Raw genomic sequence first — 20,125 nt, 5'->3', positions numbered from 1 at the left:
CAAAGGCAGGATTCAACAGAGGTGGCCCTGACACCCTACCACATCATGCCTGGACAAGAACCCAGGAGAACTGTGCTACTGGTTTGGCATAAACAAGGTTCTCCCTGCTTTGTTAGGAAGGAGTGACTCTTTGTTATGTTACCACCAACAAGGACTCCGTGGCTTCTGTAGGTTCCTACTTCAGTCTCTGGAAGATTTGGACAGAAGCTTAAGGAAACTGAACTCCCGCCTCTTTGTGGTCCGGGGCCAGCCAGCTGACGTGTTCCCGAGGCTGTTCCAGGTAAGTGCTCAGAGTCTGGGACAAGACAGTGAGCGTCTGTTCCCCGCGGACTGAATGAGATGATGTTCTGACCAAGGAAGTGGAGACAGTCAGGGCCGGGCTGACCACTGCTGCTAGGGAAGCTGGGAGCGAATGAAGCTGGTCAGCTGCCCACAGAATGGAAACTGTGTTAAGGAAAACATCAGGGAATCTGGTGTCTTGTTGGAAAGTTCCCAGCTCAGTTCAGACATGGGATGTGGCAACTTATTTCACCCCAGACATTTCTGGCTTCCTTAAATATTTTCTTGATTCAAGCCAGCAAGATTTGTTAGGGCTCTTCTTGCGCCAGGAGTTTGAGGGTGAGGTTTCCTGTTTATCTAGGGGCATTTCCCCTCTTGCTTTGCTCCTCTTATTGGAAAAAAAGAAAAAATCAGCCTCTTTAAGGGAGTGTCCCTACTTTCTCCGTAAAATGATTGACAGAATCTTCATTTCAGTACCACATAGGCCTCTGGTTGCTGTATCAGGTAGCCAGCCCAGCTTCCCCCACAAACCCTTTATAATACACATTTTTTAAAACCCAAATGGAGGTGGAAATGCTCATGAACAGAGGGCTCTAGGACATCAGCACACGATTGTTTCTATGCCTCTCTACACCCCACTTCCTTTCCTATTCTTCCTGGAGGGAAAAGACAAGAGGAAAGACTAAATGTCAAGGCAGGCAGCTGAGTAAATACTTCTGCATTCACTTCACCTCCCCACACCCCCACACACAGACACACGTGCACAAATCACACAGTGCTGGTAGAGCCAGCACTCACTGAGGGCTGACTGTGAGTCAAGCGCTGTTCTCAGTACATGCTCTATGAACATTAATTCCTGTACCCCTTGCCGCTGCCCTCAGAGGTAGGTGCCCCTGTCCCTGTTCTGCAGACAAGGAAGCAAGAGTTTGCCCATGCCTGTGAAGCTCAGAGCAGCAGTCTGGGACCTGAACCCAGGCTGTGAGCCCAGAGTTGTGTTTGTGACCACCATACCATTAAACACACGGGCCTCTCTTCTCCTGCTGCGTTGCCCCACCTCCCAGCACCTCCGAGGCCAGCCCACTAATAGCCCAGAGATACAGAGCTCCCATTCTCTGTATATTATTAAGCTTCTGGTATGTGCACGGGCCCATACCATGTCCTAGGATGATGAAGAATGAGGCGACACAATCGCTGCTCCGAGTACTCACACTCCAGTGGAGGAAACTGGCGAGTGATGGGCAGCTTCCCTGCCACATGGTAACTGCTGTGGTGGAAAATGGCAGGTGCCAGAGAATCTTTCTGAAGAGGGTCAAGGAGGCTTCTTGGAAAAGGTGTCATCTAATAGTAACACTTCTATTATTATTCATAGGGCTGTGAGGCTTTAACCTTTAACCTATCATGAACTGCTAAGCAGAATACTTGGCTCATAGTAAGCACCCAATAAATGTTCAGTGCTAACCTTAACCTTGGGCAAGAGATAAGCACCTCTGCGCGGGACCCACAGCCAGCAGGGCTGAGTCAAGACTGCACCAGTGTGTGCGTGGCCAGGACATTTGCCCCAAGGGTTCAGAGTTTTAAGGGACCATGACCAGAGACCTAGGTTGGAATGTGGTTTCCTCCTGCTAGCTGCATGTTCTCGGGCTTTCTGTGGGTTCCAGAAGGGGTACAACCTTTCACTGGGCCGCTTTCTCCCAGGTTTGCTAGGAAATACAGAAATTTCTACCAGACATGACTAAAGACCTGGAAAAGAATTCCCTTCTTATAAAATATGTGGCCCCTCTGCTCTGATTTCTCTGACCTCTGGGCCAAGGGCTGCTTCTCCTTTCCCAGCTGTCTGAGAGCTGGAGCCTACTAGCTCTGTTTGCTACTGGCCTCAGAAGTGTTGCCGTGGAAACCGTGAGGCTACTTTATGTAGCACAAGTCTGCGAGGAAAACTAGGCCAGAAGTTTGCAGGGCCCCCGAGGAGCTCTGGGAAAGGCTGCTGAGCTGGCGGGAGGTGGTGATCCTGTGCCTCTTTCTGGGACGGGGGCTCCCCTGGGAGCGTGTATTTATAGCCTCCTGCTGTATTCTTCTCCCACAAGGACACCGGTGGCGCCCAGAGCTGCCCACCTCTCTCCTGATCCCGTGGGGACCGCTAGCCTCGGGCTCCACTGTTGAGGGCTGTTGGCCTCTCCTCGGAGACCTGCTTCCTTAAACCTCGGGGCCCTCAGATGGTTGGCTTTCTGGTTCAAGTCGTCATCCCCAGTTTGTTCTGACACGTCTCCCCACGTGCTCGGTTTCCTCTCGGCAGGGAGCTGAGTGCCTGCCCAGCTTCCTTCTCCCCAGCAGTGGTGATCATTACAGATTCTCTCCCCCAACAGGAATGGGGGGTGACCCGCCTGACCTTTGAGTATGACTCTGAACCCTTTGGGAAAGAACGGGACACAGCCATCATGAAGATGGCCAAGGAGGCTGGTGTGGAGGTGGTCACCGAGAACTCGCATACTCTCTATGACCTGGACAAGTAAGAGATGGGTCCCGGGCTCAGCTTGCCCATTGTGGGAGTTGGTGGTTTGGGCCCCTGCTGAGCGGAACTCAGGGAGGTTCAGCAGTAGGGCCCCCTGGCACATGGGGCATGGCGTTTTCTTGGAGCCGGGGGAGAACAGGTCAGAGTAGGGACCCGTAGAGCTCACCCAATTTGGGTGCTGCTGCTGCTGCTAAGTCGCTTCAGTTGTGTCCGACTGTGTGTGATCCCATAGATGGCAGCCCACCAGTCTTCCCTGTCCCTGGGATTCTCCAGGCAAGAACACTGGAGTGGGTTGCCATTTCCTTCTCCAATGCATGAAAGTGAAAAGTGAAAGTGAAGTCGCTCAGTTGTGTCCGACTCTAGCAACCCCATGGACTGCAGCCTACCAGGCTCCTCCATCCATGGGCTTTTCTAGGCAAAAGTACTGGAGTGGGGTGCCATTGCCTTCTCCAAATTTGGGTGCAGAGAGGCTCATTAGGCCCAAGAGAGACAAGCAGGATCTTCATAGATCTGCTCCTAACACGCTCCAGGCCCACCTACCCCACATGCTCCTGCTTCCATCCTGCTGCTCAGAAACTGCCCTCTGACCTCAGTGGGGCCCTGTCTGTGGCCCCTCCCAGTAGATATCTGCTCTCACAGGCACAGCTTCTGTTACCCAGCTGCGTTTCCTGGGCTCCCCTGGCTCTTGGGTTTCCAGGCCTCACATTTAGGTGTTGCCCTGGAGGCTTGAGAGATCGCTGTGGGGGCCCTGTGCTTTCAGAGAGGCCAGGAGGAAACCCCCTCCTCCCCTTCCTTCCCTGCCAGGGCTGTCCCTCTTGGGCTGCTGCCGTCACCGAGGCTTCCCGCCCGCCTTCCCCAGACCGGTGGTGGCTGCTGGGAGGCCAGGTCACACAGCTCTGCATGTGAGCTGGGCTCACAGGAGGCACTGGGTGTGGAGCGCCTCCTCCCGCCACGTGCCGGAGGAGGAGGCGGAGGCACTGCCGGAGCAGCAGCCAACCTTCTGCCTCCGCTAATGGAGGGGAGGAGAGAGGAACTGAGATGAACTAGCCCGGCAAGTTCTGGCTTGTCGTCAGCTGCTGCTTGGCCAACAGGGGCCCCGGGAGTCTGGCTCCAGCCCATCCGAATTCATCCTTACATAAACAGCCTCAATTCGCCTCAAACTCTCCTCTAGCTTTTTTTCTTACCTGAGTGCAGCTGTGTTTTTGTAAACTGCAAAAAAACCTTTAAGGTTGAGTTGTGACTATGAACCCCGAGCCTCCGATTTAGGGAGGGACAGGCTGTTCCCCACCTCTCTGTTCTAGTAACTAGGGCCCAAGGAGAGAATGAATTTCCACCCAAGGAACACGTTTGCAGCTCTTATCAAAGAACTTCCTGGAGGCTTACGGTGGGGTAGAGACAGTCCACAGGGCACCCTGTGGCTTGGACAGGCAGGCCAAGGACCGTGAAGGCCAGTGGGGACTTTTCTGTGATAAGAGAGATATGGTCAGTGTCTGTCTTTAGGCGGCTCCACACCGGCACCAGGGAACCTGGAATTGAGCCCCAGATTTGGCCCTGACTTGCTCTGTTACCCAAGGCACCTGCTCCAGCAATCTGGGCTTCATTTCCCTCTCGGTAACATGGAGACGTAGCCTCCTTGTCCCCTCCTTTCCCCCTAGGGGTGGGACCCAGAGCGGATGAGGAAGGCCACCCTCCAAGCCTGCGCAGTCTGGGCTGTTTTCTGGGCGGGCAGAGACCTGAGACGAAGGGCCTCGTGAGTGACGGCAGGCGTCTTTGGGATTCCCAGGATCATTGAGCTGAATGGGCAGAAGCCGCCCCTTACCTACAAGCGCTTTCAGGCCATCATCAGCCGCATGGAGCTCCCCAGGAAGCCCGTGGGCTCCGTGACCAGCCAGCAGATGGAGGGCTGCCGGGCCGAGATCCAGGAGAGCCACGACGAGACCTACGGCGTGCCCTCCCTGGAGGAGCTGGGTGCGTACTCCTGCCCCAGCCCCTCATACTGTCACCTCCTTTTTCGTTTAAAAAAAAAAAACAGCTTACTATTTTTTTTTCTTTTTCGTCAAAGTGATGCTTGTTATTGTGGACACTTTAGAAAATAGAGATGAAAATGGAAATAACTGTCACAGTTACCCACCACTGATAATTTTACAGCAATCCTTCTGGTCTTTTTTCCTGTTCATATTCACATGTTCAGCTTCTGTTTCTAGTTCATGACTAATTTTGTACTTTTACCTCTCAGACATAGCCTGGCATTGGCATCAGTGGGCTTCTCAATACCAACATAACTGGTATTGCCTCTGATGAAAGGGGCTATGTCAGCCTCTCTCCCCTTCCTCCCCTATCACACATTTTTTTTTCTATCTGAACGAAGTTAGCTTGTTTTACCTAAAAACCACACCTGTAGCCAGCTAACCTGCCAGGGCCAGTCATATAGAATTGTTCTCACCTGCCTATAATGAGACGTGGCTGAGATGAGGGAGGCAAGGGAAAGGAGAGAAGAGGTCACAGTGGGAAGAAAACCTGCATGACTTAGAAAACATCACTGAGGAAGCATTAAGGATTATCTCAGTGACTTCCCTGGTAGCTCAGACGGTAAAGTGTCTGCCTACAATGTGGGAGACCCAGGTTCGATCCCTAGGTCAGGAAGATCCTCTGGAGAAGGAAGTGGCAACCCACTCCAGTACTCTTGCCTGGAAAATCCCATGGAAGGAGGTAGGCTACAGTCCATGGGGTCGCAAAGAGTGGGACACAACTGAGCGACTTCACTTTGCTTTAGTCCTGTTAGCACCAAGAACACCATAGTCCAGCTCACACAGAGCTCAGAGAACAGAGTCGCGTGTGAGGACTTGCTGCACCATCACCAAACTGACCTGACCCCCAGTCCTGTGGCCCTGCTGCCCCTCTCTAGGATTCCCCACTGAAGGGCTCGGCCCAGCGGTCTGGCAGGGAGGAGAGACGGAAGCGCTGGCCCGCCTGGATAAGCACCTGGAACGGAAGGTATGGCCCCTATTCCGAGACACAGGGCTTCAGATGCTGACACCCCCGTGCAGCCAGGGGGATGGAGCCAGGTTCATGTCCCTGAGTGCCTCTTCATTCAAGCTGGTTGAAAAAGTCTTCATGTCAATAACAGCAATAAGAGCAGCTACCATTCATGAGCGCTTACACCATGGGCTGGTCACCGGGCCAAGCATTTCTAGGTCTAGCGCCTGCTTGTGCTGCTGAGTCGCTTCAGTCGTGTCCGACTCTGTGCTACCGCAGAGATGGCAGCCCGCCAGGCTTCCCCGTCCCTGGGATTCTCCAGGCAAGAACACTGGAGTGGGGTGCCATTGCCTATTTCCTTTCATTTTTCCATCTGCCCTGCAAGGTAGGTATTAAGCTGTCCATTTTACCAATGAGGAAATCAAGACTTGCCTGAGGTCACACAGTTACTAAGTTGCGGGGTGTGATCTTGTTCTACTTGGTTCTAAAACTTGGGCTAGATTGCTTTTTTTTCATCAGTGTGTCCCCTTACTAAGAGGTCAGTGGGTAAGAGGTCAGATACTCTCTTACTAAGAGGATATCTGGTAGTAAAGTGTAGAAGATTATTTTGTGTTTCCATGTTCCCCACCCCTGCTCGCTTTGGCCGAGTCTCCTCCAAGGCACTGATTTCCATTTGCTCAGAGCAGAACGAATGGCCCACCCCCCAGTGAAGCGGGAATTGCTCAGAGGGAAGAAAGAGGCTGAGGCCCCAGAGGAGGCCCTCACAATGTGCCCCCCCACCTACACCCCCTGGGACTAGAGAAGCAGAGACTGTTCTCAAGAACAGTCACCTCCTATTTCCTGCCCCCCTGCAGCTGGTTTATAGACTGGGTCCCTAGAATCACGGCATGTTCTATTCCTACTCAGGTATTGGGCATTTGGCCCAGCAGCCAGGTGATAACAATGCAAGAAGGAGGCTAAGACAGCCCACTTGGGAAGAGTGCTCCCCAGCCCAGGAAGTACCTCGCCAGCAATGAAGGCGGGTCATGGGCCTAGTCTCCCCAAGGCCCAGCGGCCTTGAGGTCCCCATTTGGATCTTACCATCAGACAGGGCCAAAAGCAAGCCCCAGCCATTAAAAGGAGGAACATTGATGTCCAAGATCTGTGAGGGAACCGACCTCTTTGTCCACATTAGCTTTACACAGACATCCTTGTAGTCAGTCTGGAGACGAAGGCTGGGCCGAGGGGGCAGAAAGGGGAGCCTATATCAGGGCCCTTTAGACTCAAAGGTGGTCTTGGGGAATACTGTATTTTACATATCTGGGAGAACCCAAGGTGCCTGATGGACAGGACTTTAAACCATTTCAGGAGGTTTATTTTAACTTCTTCACTTCTCCAAATCTGAAGTGAGCATTTTCTTAGGTTGGGACGGTCTAGCTACTAGAAAGCCTGCCCAACACGACAGACATAGAGTCTAAAACATAGTCTATAGAGGTGACAGCTGTGAAAGTACATTTAGGTGAGGAAAGGAGTGGCTCAGAGGGTTGTGAAAGTGGACGCGCAAGAGGACTGACTCTGTTATCAGTTCTTGTTTGCAAGTTGGCTTTTGAAAAAGGAATTTTTCTTAACTCATATAACCAAGAGTCCCAGGAGGTAGCCTTCAGGCACAGCTGGATCCAGGTGTCCAACTAATGCTACTTGGAATGCATTCTCCATCTCAGCACTGCCTTCCTGTGTATTATTTCATTCTCAGGCAGGCTTTCCTTGAGTGGTGGCAAGGCAGGTCACCAGAGGCTTACTTTCAGTATGCTTAGTACTACCTGAGAAAGTTTCCAAAAGCTTCAGAAAAAGTCCCAAGAAGTGTTTTCATTGGTCTGGCTTGGGTCATGTGACTGTCCCCGACTGTCACTATGGCCAGGGAAAGGGCTGCCCCTTCCTGGTCAGACTTGAATCTGGGCGTGAGCCCACTCCCAGAGTCCAAGGTGGGCTCAGCTCTACCCTACCCAGTTGACCTGAGATTAGGGAAGGGTTGGGTCACCACAAGAACATTAAGTGCTGTTACCAGAAAGGGGGCCAAACAGTATGGTCTTTACCAGTGGGTTACCCAGTAGTAGCTGAGGGCAAGCATCTATCCACAAGTGTCCCAGTTATTAAATGAAAAAGGAGCAGTGGAATCTTGCAGCCCCGAGTGATTCACTGATGACTGCAGCACCAAGGATAGTGGCTGTCAGGCACGTCCCCCCTGTAGTCTTGGCAAAGACAGGAAACCTGAGTCCAAGCCAGTCTCTGGTACCAGCACCAGTTTGCAGGCAGCACACAAGGCCAGAGGAATGTGTTGAACTGCACCCGTAAGAACGCAGGGAAATCCAGATTGTGGGAATTAGTGCAAGTCACAGATCTTGAGTTCTTTTACAAGAAATCTAAAAGGAAAAGAAGGAAACGGCAGGAAATACATAGAATAAAGTAAATAACACGTTGGACTCTTTTGACATGACCAAGACTAAACAAAATGTGCCTGCGGATGTACATTTGGATGAAAAAAAGAATAGAAAACACTTAAAAATGCAAGGAGTAACTGAGAAGGTAAAGCCCTCCCATCCAAATGTGCTTTGAAAAAACAGAAAAATATAAACATTTTAAAATGCTGGGACCTGATTATTAATAAAATTGGGCAGGTGGTCATTGATGGAGCAGGGAAGGGACCTGACTGGCAGAGCACGTAGGTGGGCTTCTGGGGTGGCCGGCAAGGTACTGATTCTTGAACTTCGGTGGCGGTTGCAGAGGTATTTGCCTTAGAATAATTCATTAAGCCACCCATCGGTGTGCTTTTGTATCTATGTTTCACTTAAAAAGATTTTCAAAGAATGGTGGGCAAGGATGCGAGCAGGCAAATATACCTTGTGTCTGTTAGAGGTACTTAACCAATACCTGAGGGTCACCTGCCAGGAAGGTAGCTTTGAGGCTGAGGCTTGAAGGAAGAGTCAAAATTAACCAAGGAAAGGGAGCTGCATGTGCAAAGGCTAGCAAGAGCATGATGCTTCAAGAAGAGCGGCAAGGGAGGAAGCTAGAAACATGGGCCCCCTGCAGACTGCAGGGTGCTTGTGAGCCTTGTTTAGGATTTGGGACTCTAGCCTGAGAACACCAGGAAGCCTGGTGCTGGTGTCGCCCTCGGGGACAGGCATTTTAAAGAACCACTCTGCTCCCGGTGTGGACAGTGGATTAGAGGGGACAAGAGCTGATGCAGAGGCAGGTGGGAGGCTGTCACAGTTGTCCAGTATAGATAGTCTTAGCCCAAACCAGGTCGATGGCAACAGGGGATGGAAAGAAAAGGACAGAGTGGAGAAATACTTGGACAGTGGGACTGACATGACCTGCTGAGGGAGGGCAGGGAAAGGTGACGGCCGTGCTTTTGGCTCTGGCAACGAGGTGGATGACAATGTGCTTTCTGAGGTAAGGCATGCCAATGGAAGGGCAGTTTAAAGAAAAGAGCCTGCTACCCTTGAGGCCTGAGAGTCAGTCCAGTGGAGATCTCTGGCAGGGAGTTGGATAGGGTGATTTGGGAGTCTAGGTTGCAGTCGGGCCGCAAGCTAGAGCCATGGTGATTGTCTGCAAGGAAGTAGCCTTAGAGGATCCATGGGACCGGATGAACTCAGCTGGAGCACAGTGGAGCAGAGGACCCGGGACAGAGCCCTGGGACGCCAGCACTTCAGGGTTGGGAGGCATGGTGGAGCTGGTGAAACATGAGTAGCCAGTCAGGTGAGAGCTGAGAGGCGACCAGGAGCCCACGGAATGGTGGGTATGGAGACGGGAGCGCGGGCAACAGGGTGAGTGGCTGGGAGGCCCAGAAACGAAAGGACAGAAAATGCGCACAGGATTCAGTGGCGTGGACGTCATGGAGGCTCTGGTGGGAGTGGTGAAGGGGACGTGGAGCTGGGTTCGAGGAAATAGAGTGAGGCTGGCTGTGAAGGGAGGAAAAGGATGCAGGGGGAAGTCTGCAGGGTGACTGGAAAGTATTTATTTTTGTTTTGTTTTGTTTGCAAAGAGCCGAGACCATTTCCCCAGTGTTGTTAGAGTGGACGCAGAAGAGAGGGAGAGGTGGAATGTGTGTAAGAAGGAATGGAGGAGGGCTCCAGAGCCGGGCGGAGGCCTCAGCCTTGGGCAGGGTCGCAGGGGGGGTGGGTGCAGGAGAGTCTGTAGATTTGGTGGCTAAAAGTTGAGGTGTTTCCTACCTGATGGCTTCCATTTCCTTGTCCTGAGGAAAGAAGGTCATCTGCTGAAGAGGGGTAGGTGAGTATGGAATTGGAGGTCTCAAGAGGGTATAAGTTTGTGAAATAGTCCTCACAAAGAACAAGAGGGCATTAGGAATTGAGAAAGAAAATAGTTGTTAGAGGGAGTGGAAAAGACTGGAGTCAGTCCCTCCAGCCCTGTCTCTTACCATCTCTGTAACCCCAGCAGTCACATAACCCTTCTCAGCCTTATTTCCTCATTTTCAAAAGGAGGTGACAAATGCTGCCTCACAGGATTGCTAATAGCAAATGAGAGAACAGGTGTCCCTGAGTTGTGGAGGTTAAGTACCCTGCCGGCAGCAACTGATGAGAAAAACAAGACAAGTGACCCCGCAATTCGTGACTCTGGGTCTGCAGTTGTGGGATAGTGCTGTGGAGCGGTGGGCGGAAGTGCCCAGGCGAATCTGTGCAGTAGCAGCCTCAGGGCCCCTGTGACAGTGGGAGCTGAGCGAGAAGTGCCCTCTTCTGTAACATGGAAGCCCATGTTCCTTTCTTCTGTAGAGTCATAGCCTGTTCAGTGCTTTCAGAAACTTTCAAATCTGTCATTTTATTTAATCTCCAGCAGGTAGGAAACTTTGTTCTCATTTAATAGATAAGTCACTGAGGGACTAAATAACTTACTACAGTCATAGCACAAATTAAACAGAGTCAGGATGAGAACATGGGCCCCGTTGTTTGGTTGGTTGGTGGTTCCATCAGAAGTTGTGCCAGCCTGAAGGGGTGGGATGTGCACAGGACTCTTGTCCTGGCTCCTTGGCTTTCTGGTCTGCGACCTTAAGCAGGTTCCTTAACCACCAGCTGCCATCAGGCTTGTTCATCGGCAGCGTCCCGGCTTGTCCTTCCTCCGCCCTCTCTTTCTGCTGCAGGCCTGGGTTGCCAACTACGAGAGGCCCCGGATGAACGCCAACTCCCTGCTGGCCAGCCCAACGGGCCTCAGCCCCTACCTGCGCTTTGGCTGCCTCTCCTGCCGTCTCTTCTACTACCGCCTGTGGGACCTGTATAAGAAGGTGAGGGTTGTCAGCCTGCCCCCGCGTGCAGCCGAGAGGACCGGGGTCTTCTGGGCGGATCAGTCGCCATACAGGGAGGCCTTCCCTCTGGCTAAAGTGTGGGTACTGTCCAGAGACAGTGAGGAGGAGGCCACATCCGAGAGGTGGCCGAGCCAAGCACAACCCCAACTGCCGCTCAAAACCAAATCCAACTTCTCAAGTGGAGCAGGACAGGCCGGCCTCAGGGTGTGAGCCCAGGGTGGCAGAGTTGCCAGCAGCAGCGGGGTGAGGACTGAGCCCTCAGGGTGGGAGGCAGGATGGGTGAGGCTGGGGCCAGTCCTGAGGTGAAGAGCGCAGTGGCCCGCTACGGGGCGGCATCCAGACTATCTCGTGGCGCTTGCCCATCAGTGATGAGGAAGTAAGCAGAGGGCCGGCTGCAGGGCCGGATGGGGCAACAGGCAGAGTGCCTTGTGGTGATGTACCTGCCCCCACCGAGAGAGAGGGCCGCACCTCCCGCCCCTGAGATTCATCAGCTCACACTTGCATCTGCATTGTTTCATGTGTCCTTAAGTTGCCAGCATCCAGATTTTGTGGCCTGGGGTAGCTTTGCCAGCTCAGTGGGTAATCTTGTGATTTTAAGAAAATTATCATTCCCTTGGGGCTTCCCAGGTGGCACAGTGATAAAGAATCTGCCTGCCAATGCAGGAGACACAAGAGACACAAGTTCAATGCTTGGATTGGGAAGATCCACTGGAGGAGGGCATGGCCACCCACTCCAGTATGCTTGCCTGGAGAATCCCAGGGACAGAGGAAGTTGGGGCTACAGTCCATGGGTTGAAAAGAGTTCAGATGTGACTGAGCACACACGCATCATTCGCTTGGAGGTCTGATGTCTTAGTTCCCTCGTGGCCCCAGATCCAGGCTTTGGGTATTACGTATTTAACCAAAATCTAGACTGAACATTTTTGTGTGTGCTGTTGAGAAAACTCCCTTTGACATTTTAGAAAGGAGAGTTACACAGGGGCCCCTGAGGACAAGGACTGTGACCAGCCTGGGGAGCTCAGTTCCCGCCCCGAGTCCCACAGCACTGTCCCTTCCGCCACCTGCCGACCCTCAGCCGTTCTTGGTGCTCAGAGCAGCAGTGGGCACAGCCAGGGTGCCAGGTTCTGCAGGCACCTTCTGCCGTTTCTCCTGGGCACGGCCCCTCCCCGCATCGAGGGTGGAGGTGGCAGCTCCGGTCCTTTGTGGGGAGGCCTGGGTGGTGTGCTGTGGGCGGGGCAGGCGTTTGTACCCGTGTGCTTCCCGCCCCCAGGTGAAGCGGAACAGCACGCCCCCACTCTCCCTGTTTGGGCAACTCCTGTGGCGAGAGTTCTTTTACACGGCGGCCACCAACAACCCCAGGTTCGACCGCATGGAGGGGAACCCCATCTGCATCCAGATCCCCTGGGATCGCAACCCCGAGGCCTTGGCCAAGTGGGCCGAGGGCAAGACAGGCTTTCCCTGGATCGACGCCATCATGACCCAGCTAAGGCAGGAGGGGTGGATCCACCACCTGGCCCGGCACGCTGTGGCCTGCTTCCTCACGCGCGGGGACCTCTGGGTCAGCTGGGAGAGCGGGGTCCGGGTGAGTGCTCTCTCAGTGGGCAGCCCCCATGGGGGCTAGGGCGTGGGCTGGGACCCCTGGGTGCAGGAAATTGTCTCCAGATCCTTCTTGGCTTGCTAGCAGCAGAAGGCTTTGGCACCCTTCTCCGGGGTGCATGTGGTGACTGGGGGAGAAGCATGGTCGTAGGCCCCCGGAGGCTCATGGCCCCTCCTGCCTGCATCTAGGTGTTCGATGAGCTGCTGCTGGACGCAGACTTCAGCGTGAACGCCGGCAGCTGGATGTGGCTGTCCTGCAGCGCTTTCTTCCAGCAGTTCTTCCACTGCTACTGCCCGGTGGGTTTTGGCCGCCGCACAGACCCCAGTGGGGACTACATCAGGTGAGGGTGCAGAGCGGGCTTTCTGACCACTGCAGCCTCCTCCTCGGGTGAGATACTCTTGGCCTTTGAAGGAGGCTCCCAGCGTGCTGACAGGTTGTCTGGTGGGTGCGTTTCAGGCGATACCTGCCCAAACTGAAAGGGTTCCCCTCCCGGTACATCTACGAGCCCTGGAATGCCCCAGAGTCCATTCAGAAGGCAGCCAAGTGCGTCATTGGCGTGGACTACCCCCGGCCCATCGTCAACCACGCCGAGGCCAGCCGGCTCAACATCGAGCGGATGAAGCAGGTTTACCAGCAGCTGTCCCGCTACCGGGGACTCTGTAAGGACCATCCCCTCATCCCCAACAGGAACAGCACCTCTGGGCTCCTGGGGTGGGAATGGGGGTTCCCAGATATTTGCAGGGGGACACTGCTGAGTGCTGCCTTCCAGGCTGTTAACTTGACTTCCTGGGCACAGGCCGCTCAGGCAGGGCTGAATGAGTTGCAGCCAGTGGAGAGAGACAGAACCTAGGACCCCCCTGTCTTGTCCTCCCCTGCCCCGGGGCCCTGTGCAGTCCTGTGAGTTTGCATTCCGATTACTCCCCTGCCTCTTTCCCAGGTCTGCTGGCATCTGTCCCTTCCTGTGTGGAAGACCTCAGCAACCCAGTGGCGGAGCCCAGCTCGATCCAGGCAGGGAGCTCAAGCAGTGTAGGTGAGTACAGCTGGCCTCCGGGGGCCTGTGCCCGTCCCAGGGGCACTGCAGAGCTACCCCCACTTCAGTCACGGGGTCTGAGGACGGAGACCAGAACACTCATGCCCTGGTGGAGCTTGAACTCCCCCCAGGGACACAGATGTTACAAAGGAACTGTGCAGGATCATGTCAGATACCAAGTGCTTTGCAGGAAAGTCGAGTCGAATGACCTGCTAAGAGAGCTCTGGGGAGGGAGGTGACTTTAGGTGGAGCACCAGAGCCCCAGGTAGTGAGCAGAGCCAGCCTTCCGAGAACAGGGGGAAGAGCATCCCAGGCAAAGGGAATAGCAAGAAAAGACTCAGAGACGGAAGCGAGCTGCCTGTCCCAGGAACGAAAGGAGGGAGGCCAGTGGGGCTGGCGTGTCCTGAGTGACAAGCTGGAGCGAGACAAGGATGGATAGCCGGAGCAGCGCCGTGTAGACTCTGCGTCCACAGGAGGGTTAGCGTTCCCTCATGTGTGCAGGGAGAAGGCGCTGACAGGGTCAGCAGGGCAGAGGCGTGATCGCTTTATGTTTTAAAGAGCTCACTCTGCCTGCTGTGTGTGTGTGGAGAGCACAGCGTGGGCAGGAGCCCCCGAGGACGGGGAGGCTGGACAGGGGGCGACGAGTCGTCCAGGCAGGAGGTGGCAGGAGAGAGGGGTAGGCAGACTTGCCCCTTTCTTAACCTCTGCCCTTCAGCTCTGGGACGAAGACTGGCAAGTTCAGACTGTAGAGAACTACAGAGCTTTTTCTACTTTGCCTGGCCAGATGGGCTCCACAGGGGAGAGCATGCTCATCCCAGCTTCGGGAGGCCTGTTGCAGCGGGAAGGCCTCAGTCCCTGAGCAAGGAGAGCTGCCGGGCCCGTCCGTCTCCGGCCTGGAGCCCTTGGCACTTGGGCCCCAGAGCTGGCACTCGTGCCTGCAGGCCTGATCATGCACTCCTCGGATCTTTCCAGGCGGTCACTGCTGAAGGAAGGGGACTGGTCTGAGGAGCAGTCTCCCTGCCCCCTAAAAAGCAACCTCTGCGCAGTTGAGGGTCATGTGGGCTTAACGCATGTGTCCGTGTGACACTGACCTGCTTCCCTACAGGCCCAAGACCACTGCCCGGGGGCCCAGCGTCTCCCAAGCGCAAACTGGAAGCAGCAGAGGAGCCGCCTGGTGGAGAGCTCAGCAAACGGGCCAGGGTGGCAGAGTTGCTCCCCTCAGAACTGCCGAGCAGGGGCGTCTGAGAGTGAGTGAGGCGGAAGAGAGGTGGGGTGAGGAGGGGGGAGAGTCTCGTGGGGTGAGGCGGGGAGGGCTGGGGGCGAGTTTGGGAAACTACCACCCTGCCAGGTGAAGCTTAAAACCCGGCAAACGGGATTAAAGCCTAGTGAGGACTGCATGACTTCTTTAGGATTTCAGCTCAAATTCTACCATTCTTACTTTTACACCTTCTAATACTAAAAAGAGAATTTAAAGGTAAAGCTTTGTTCCTTCTTTGCTAGCTATGGGAAAGGAAAAAAAAGGACTCTTTCTACCTGTCAAAGTGAGCCAGATCCAAAAAAAAGAAAGCGGAGACCTGGGTGTGAAGCTGAGGGGGAAGCCATCCCAGGGCAGGGCCGGGGGTGCTTCAGGCCCCTCTGCCAGTTGCCCCGACGGGCTGTGCGCTTGAGACTGGCCAGCAGAGGGCAGCACACACTTTCAGAATGTAGGCTTAGGGGTGCTTGGAGGCTCACTCAGCCCAGCCCCACCACCCACCTACCCAGGCTCCCCGTCAGTCATCTGTGCCTCTTACAGCCACGCCTCCATTCAGGTCTTTCTCGTGGCTTCAGCTCTGCACTTTCCTGTCAGCGCTCATCTTCCTTGGAAGCCCCTGAATGTCTTCAAAAACAAAAACCCGGCTCTTCTTCCCCAGAGTAAGAGGGCCTTTTATGCCTTTCTGGGGAAGACATAAATTACTATCCACTTTGGGTCACCATCTTGGGCTGTTCCTTATGTGCCGTGTCTGCAAAATTAGATGGGAGGGGAATTTTCTCTGTGAAGCCAATTCTTTTTTTCTAAGCTCTTGCACTTCAAGGCCGGGCGGGGCCATCTGGTCTCTGCGTCTAGACTCACTTGTCAGTGACGCGGCAGATGTTTGATGCCCTTTACCCGACTAGGCGCTTTGTCACAGACGTCACAGGTGGACAGATTTGTGTTATCTCGTCCTGGGAGTACTGGCAACCTTGGACATTACCTCTTAGTTCTCTCTTAAGTCTGTGATACTAAGCAAAGTTCATTCTGTCTTACAAATCTGGAACTTGCCAAGCTGATACTCTGACTTTCAGATGAGAAGATCAAAGAACAGAGAGGTTAAACGTCTGGGTTATGGTTGCTCAGGAAGGTAATGGCATCCACTTGAGCCTGAAACTGTTGCCAGCAAATGTGTGAGGAAAGGGAGCTTAAGACATATAAAACATGATACGATGCCCATCCATAAGGATGTAATAGTCTGCTTAGAGAAACAAGACAAATGATCTATAATTCCTGGACAGATGATTCACACTCCACCAGCTTAGCATTAGACACAGGTTGGTGGGCTGGAGCGATCCAGGAGTACAAGACAGAAGTTACCCTAGAGGACCTGGACGACGAATTGAATCTAGGCAGCAAGGCGGGGCGTTTCCGACAAGAACAACAGCTTAATGATTACATGATCTTGTGCAGATTACTTAAGCTCTCTGAGACTTGGTTTCCTCATCAAAAATTAGGTTCTTGTTACAAAGATTAAATGATTAAATATATGTGTTAGTAACATATGGGGCTGCTAGGATGAACAACGTGGCTACTGTGGTGAAAACGAAAGAGGGATTTAGTTTTCTTAAGGAACAAAAGGCCCAGAGCACGGTGTTGCTGGTTTGGGTTTGATGGCTCAACAATGTCAGAGCCAATTTTTCTGAGATTCTCTTATTTCTTGGCCTTAAGGTGGCTACCACGGCTTCAGCCATCAATTCCTTGCTCAAAGCAAAAAAGAGAAGGAATCGCAGGACAGCTGCACTCATTCATTCAATAAACGTATCAGGTGATGACACTTTGCCAGACACTGTTGTAGGCACTGAATATGGTTGTGAACATGACCGACAGCGTCCTGCCCGCCCTTGGGTGCGTCTTCGTGAGAGGAGACAGACAGTAAGCAGATAGAAACACCTTGTGTCAAGAAGCCCTAAGTGGTGATGAAGGGAAAATAAAGCTGAGTAAAAGAAAGTAAAGTTTGGGTTGGGGGCCCAGTGAAGGTTTTTTGCAGTTTTATACTGTGCCAAGTCGTCAGGGGGTGCCTCTCTTCCTTTTCATCAAGAAAATAAAACCTTTACCAGGACACCTCTTCTGCAGCTTTTCGCATTGGCGTCATGAGCCAGAATGAGTCATAAAGCCACCCCCAAGCTGGGAAATAGGATCCGGATTGTTTAGACCATTGATCTCCAACCTGAGTGAGCAACAGAAGCCCCTGGAGGATTTGTTAAGCCGCAGATGGCTGGGCCCCACCCCCAACGAGCCTGGGCTGGGGCCTGAGAATTTGCATTTCTAACACGTTCCCAGCAGTTGATGATGATGCTGTTCTGGGACTGCCTCTGAGAATCACTGACTTAGACCATTCCTAATCTATTGTCTGAGCCATGTCCACGAGTCGCCAGACAAAATCCAGGTTCTGTTAGCTACAGAGTGTGGGTGCTGGTCAGTAATTAACACTTTCTGTGTAATACACAGGGTACTTAGCCTTGCGTGCTGAGTCGCTTCAGTCGTGTCTGACTCTTTGCAACCTTATGGACTGTAGCCCACCAGACTCCTGTGTCCTTGGAATTCTCCAGACAAGAATACCAGAGTGGTTGCCATTTCCTCCTCCAGGGGATCTTCCCCACTCAGGGATCGAACCTCCATGTCTTAAGTCCCCTGCACTGGCAGGCAGGTTCTTTACCACTGGTGCCGCCTGGGAGGCCCCGCTTAGCCTTAGAAGTTCCTAAATAAGATGATAGCTATTATTATTATGGATATTGTTATTACTATTTTTTTAAAAGAACATAAGGTTACAGTTGGGTCCAGTCATGGAGGGTCTTAAATGTCAAGCAGACAGAGTCCTTGGTGTGTACTCTTTGGGAACGGAGGCGCATTTTGAAACAGAGTGAATGATCAAACTGGCATTTTTTGAAGATTAACCAGGCATTGGGCTGGGGCTCTAGAGGAAGCTGTGTGGGGAGAGAGCCAGTTGAGAGGCCGTGGCGGTGATTCCAAGAGGACACTGAAGGGTGCAGAGGCCAGCACCTCTCCTCGCGTGTAGTCCAGGGGTGTCCCTCAGCCTGTCGGGATGGGGAGGACTGATTCTCAAGGGTCAGCCCTTCATCGTGCCAGTCGACTGGAAGTGGGGCCTGGAGGTCAGAGGACAGGACGGATACTCGTGTTCTTCGGAAACCCTGAAAGAGAGGAGTGTCTCAGTGGCGCTTGTGTTTCGCTGTGTGCTGCGGTTGCACCAGGGCCTGAGGATGGCTGGGCATCATCACCAGTGATCAGTGATGACAGCATCTCGTCACCTGCCCCACCCATCAAGCACAAGCCTTGGGGAAAGAGGAGAAACCGTGTGTGAAAAGCCTCCGAGTAAAATGCACCACACAGACGAAATCACGTCGCCGCCTTGCATGTGCTTCTCAGGGTGTCTTTGATTCTGTCATTGTTACCGCAGTCAGAGCCAGCACCCTGGGCTGGACGGGCCACACAGCAGTGGCCCCTGGGCCTGAGTCGGTAGTCTTAACTGCCTTCGCCCCTTCTCCTCTCTATCAGTGTAGCTGAGTGACTCAGGGCCGGATTCACAACCGTGCTTAGGTGCTCTAGCTGTCTGGTGTGAATAAGCATACTTCACCAGCCGGAGGCTCCATCACGGGCCCTTCAGGCTGAGTTTAGCTCCAGCCTCTCTCGTTTGTTATTCTGTTGTTTCCGATGCCTCAGGCCTGGGCCAGACAATGATTTAAACTGATCTTGTGGGAAAACATATCCTGATATCAGTTGGTTCCATGCTTACCTCAAACCCACATCAGTATCTGTTCTGCATTTGGTTACTGTACGATGTTCACAAAACTGAAAAATAAGCCAGCCTCAAATAGCTTTCATTTCAGCTGCTTCTCCGTAATCCCCAAAGCTGCTGACCGCTCAGGATTCCATCAGCTTCCAATTGTGTGCAGGTTTTTTGTATTGGTCCAATTATTTTAGCAGTGCACAGGATCTATTTGCCCTTCTGCTGGTACATACTGATCTGTTGAGAGAAGCCTGTTGAACACAGAAGGTTCATGGCCAAGGACCACCTCTCCCGTCCCTCCGCCCGAAGTTCACGCAGGCTTGGTTAGCCGTGGGGCTCCCCTGAGGAGGGCACAGCTCTCCACTCCAGTGTTCCTGCCTGGAGAATCCCATGGGTAGAGGAGCCTGGCAGGCTACAGTCCACTGGGTCACAAAGACTCAGACACAACTGAGCGACTAACAATTTCACTTTTCACTGAGGAGAACCTGACTTCTGGAATCTCTTTGTTGTCTTTCTGACAATGGCATACATCTGCCGCATGTATGTCCGTCCTTACGTGAACCTGTGTGTGAGGGGCACTGAGCAGTCTGTAAGACGCTGCCCCGGGGGAAGCGGAGGCTGTGTGGTGGTCAGAAGCCCGTCCTGGGAGCCTGCACACAGGTTTTTCTCGCCTCTCTGACTCAGTTCCTGAAACGAGAATTTATTGGGACTTGACATCCCCTCGCACTTTCGCTGCCGCTTACTCAGTAGCTGCTGACGGACAGACACCCCTCCCCTTTGCTGTGGTACAGCAGGAAGGGCAGGCGAGTAGCTAAAGTGGAGAATGAGGCTGAGCCGACGGACCAGCTGAAAACCCGTCCAGGCTCAGCCGCACCCTGCCCTTCCCCGCTCCTCATGTCGGGGCTGGGAGCCGGCCTTCTGCCCCTCTCAGGCTCGGGCCCTGCACCTCAGCCCCTGTGCTGGGGAGGGTGGCCACGGAGGCCTGGTACAGCTCCAAGCCACGTTTCTTCCAGACCCTGAGCGGTAGTGGCCTCCTCTGCTGACGAGGCTCGGGTGTGCACAGTGGCCCACACGCCCCTCCCGGGCTGGGAGCCAGCATCCAGTGTGGGAGAAGGGATGTGAGGGCCCTGGGACACGGGCCGTCCTAACTGCCATTGGCACGCGGAGGGAAGGTCATTAACTAGTCTGTGTTCCAGCCACTTGTGACGGGTTGAGAGAGTGAAATAGGTGTGAGATTGGCTCTGTCTTTAGTGGTGTTTTATGCGTCGCTTTCTCCCCTGGTGCCTCTCCCCTCGCTGCGCTTCTCTGTGTTTAGTGAGGCTGTCGTTTTCCTGTACGGCCTCGTTTGATTTCCCCGAGCGCCTTTTTCTGCGGACTTATGTCCTAGCTTGAGAATAAGAACACAGAG

General features: G+C 53.5%; 1 protein-coding gene across 1 annotated transcript in view; it reads left to right on the top strand.

Annotated features, from left to right (window-relative positions):
- Nucleotides 1–20,125, top strand: part of CRY2 (cryptochrome circadian regulator 2) — a 36,154-nt gene that overhangs the window by 10,527 nt on the left and 5,502 nt on the right. Inside the window, exons 2-11 of the mRNA XM_005907599.3 lie at nt 172–280; nt 2,640–2,782; nt 4,569–4,753; nt 5,691–5,779; nt 10,893–11,033; nt 12,325–12,636; nt 12,840–12,991; nt 13,108–13,310; nt 13,589–13,681; nt 14,787–14,928. Coding sequence (XP_005907661.2) covers nt 172–280; nt 2,640–2,782; nt 4,569–4,753; nt 5,691–5,779; nt 10,893–11,033; nt 12,325–12,636; nt 12,840–12,991; nt 13,108–13,310; nt 13,589–13,681; nt 14,787–14,926 — 1,567 coding nt within the window. The 3' untranslated portion in view covers nt 14,927–14,928. The remainder of the gene's footprint in view (nt 1–171; nt 281–2,639; nt 2,783–4,568; nt 4,754–5,690; nt 5,780–10,892; nt 11,034–12,324; nt 12,637–12,839; nt 12,992–13,107; nt 13,311–13,588; nt 13,682–14,786; nt 14,929–20,125) is intronic.

This window comes from Bos mutus, chromosome 15 (assembly GCF_027580195.1).
Source record: "Bos mutus isolate GX-2022 chromosome 15, NWIPB_WYAK_1.1, whole genome shotgun sequence".
NCBI classification, from domain to species: Eukaryota; Metazoa; Chordata; class Mammalia; order Artiodactyla; family Bovidae; genus Bos; species Bos mutus.
This window is presented reverse-complemented; position numbering and strand designations above follow the sequence as displayed.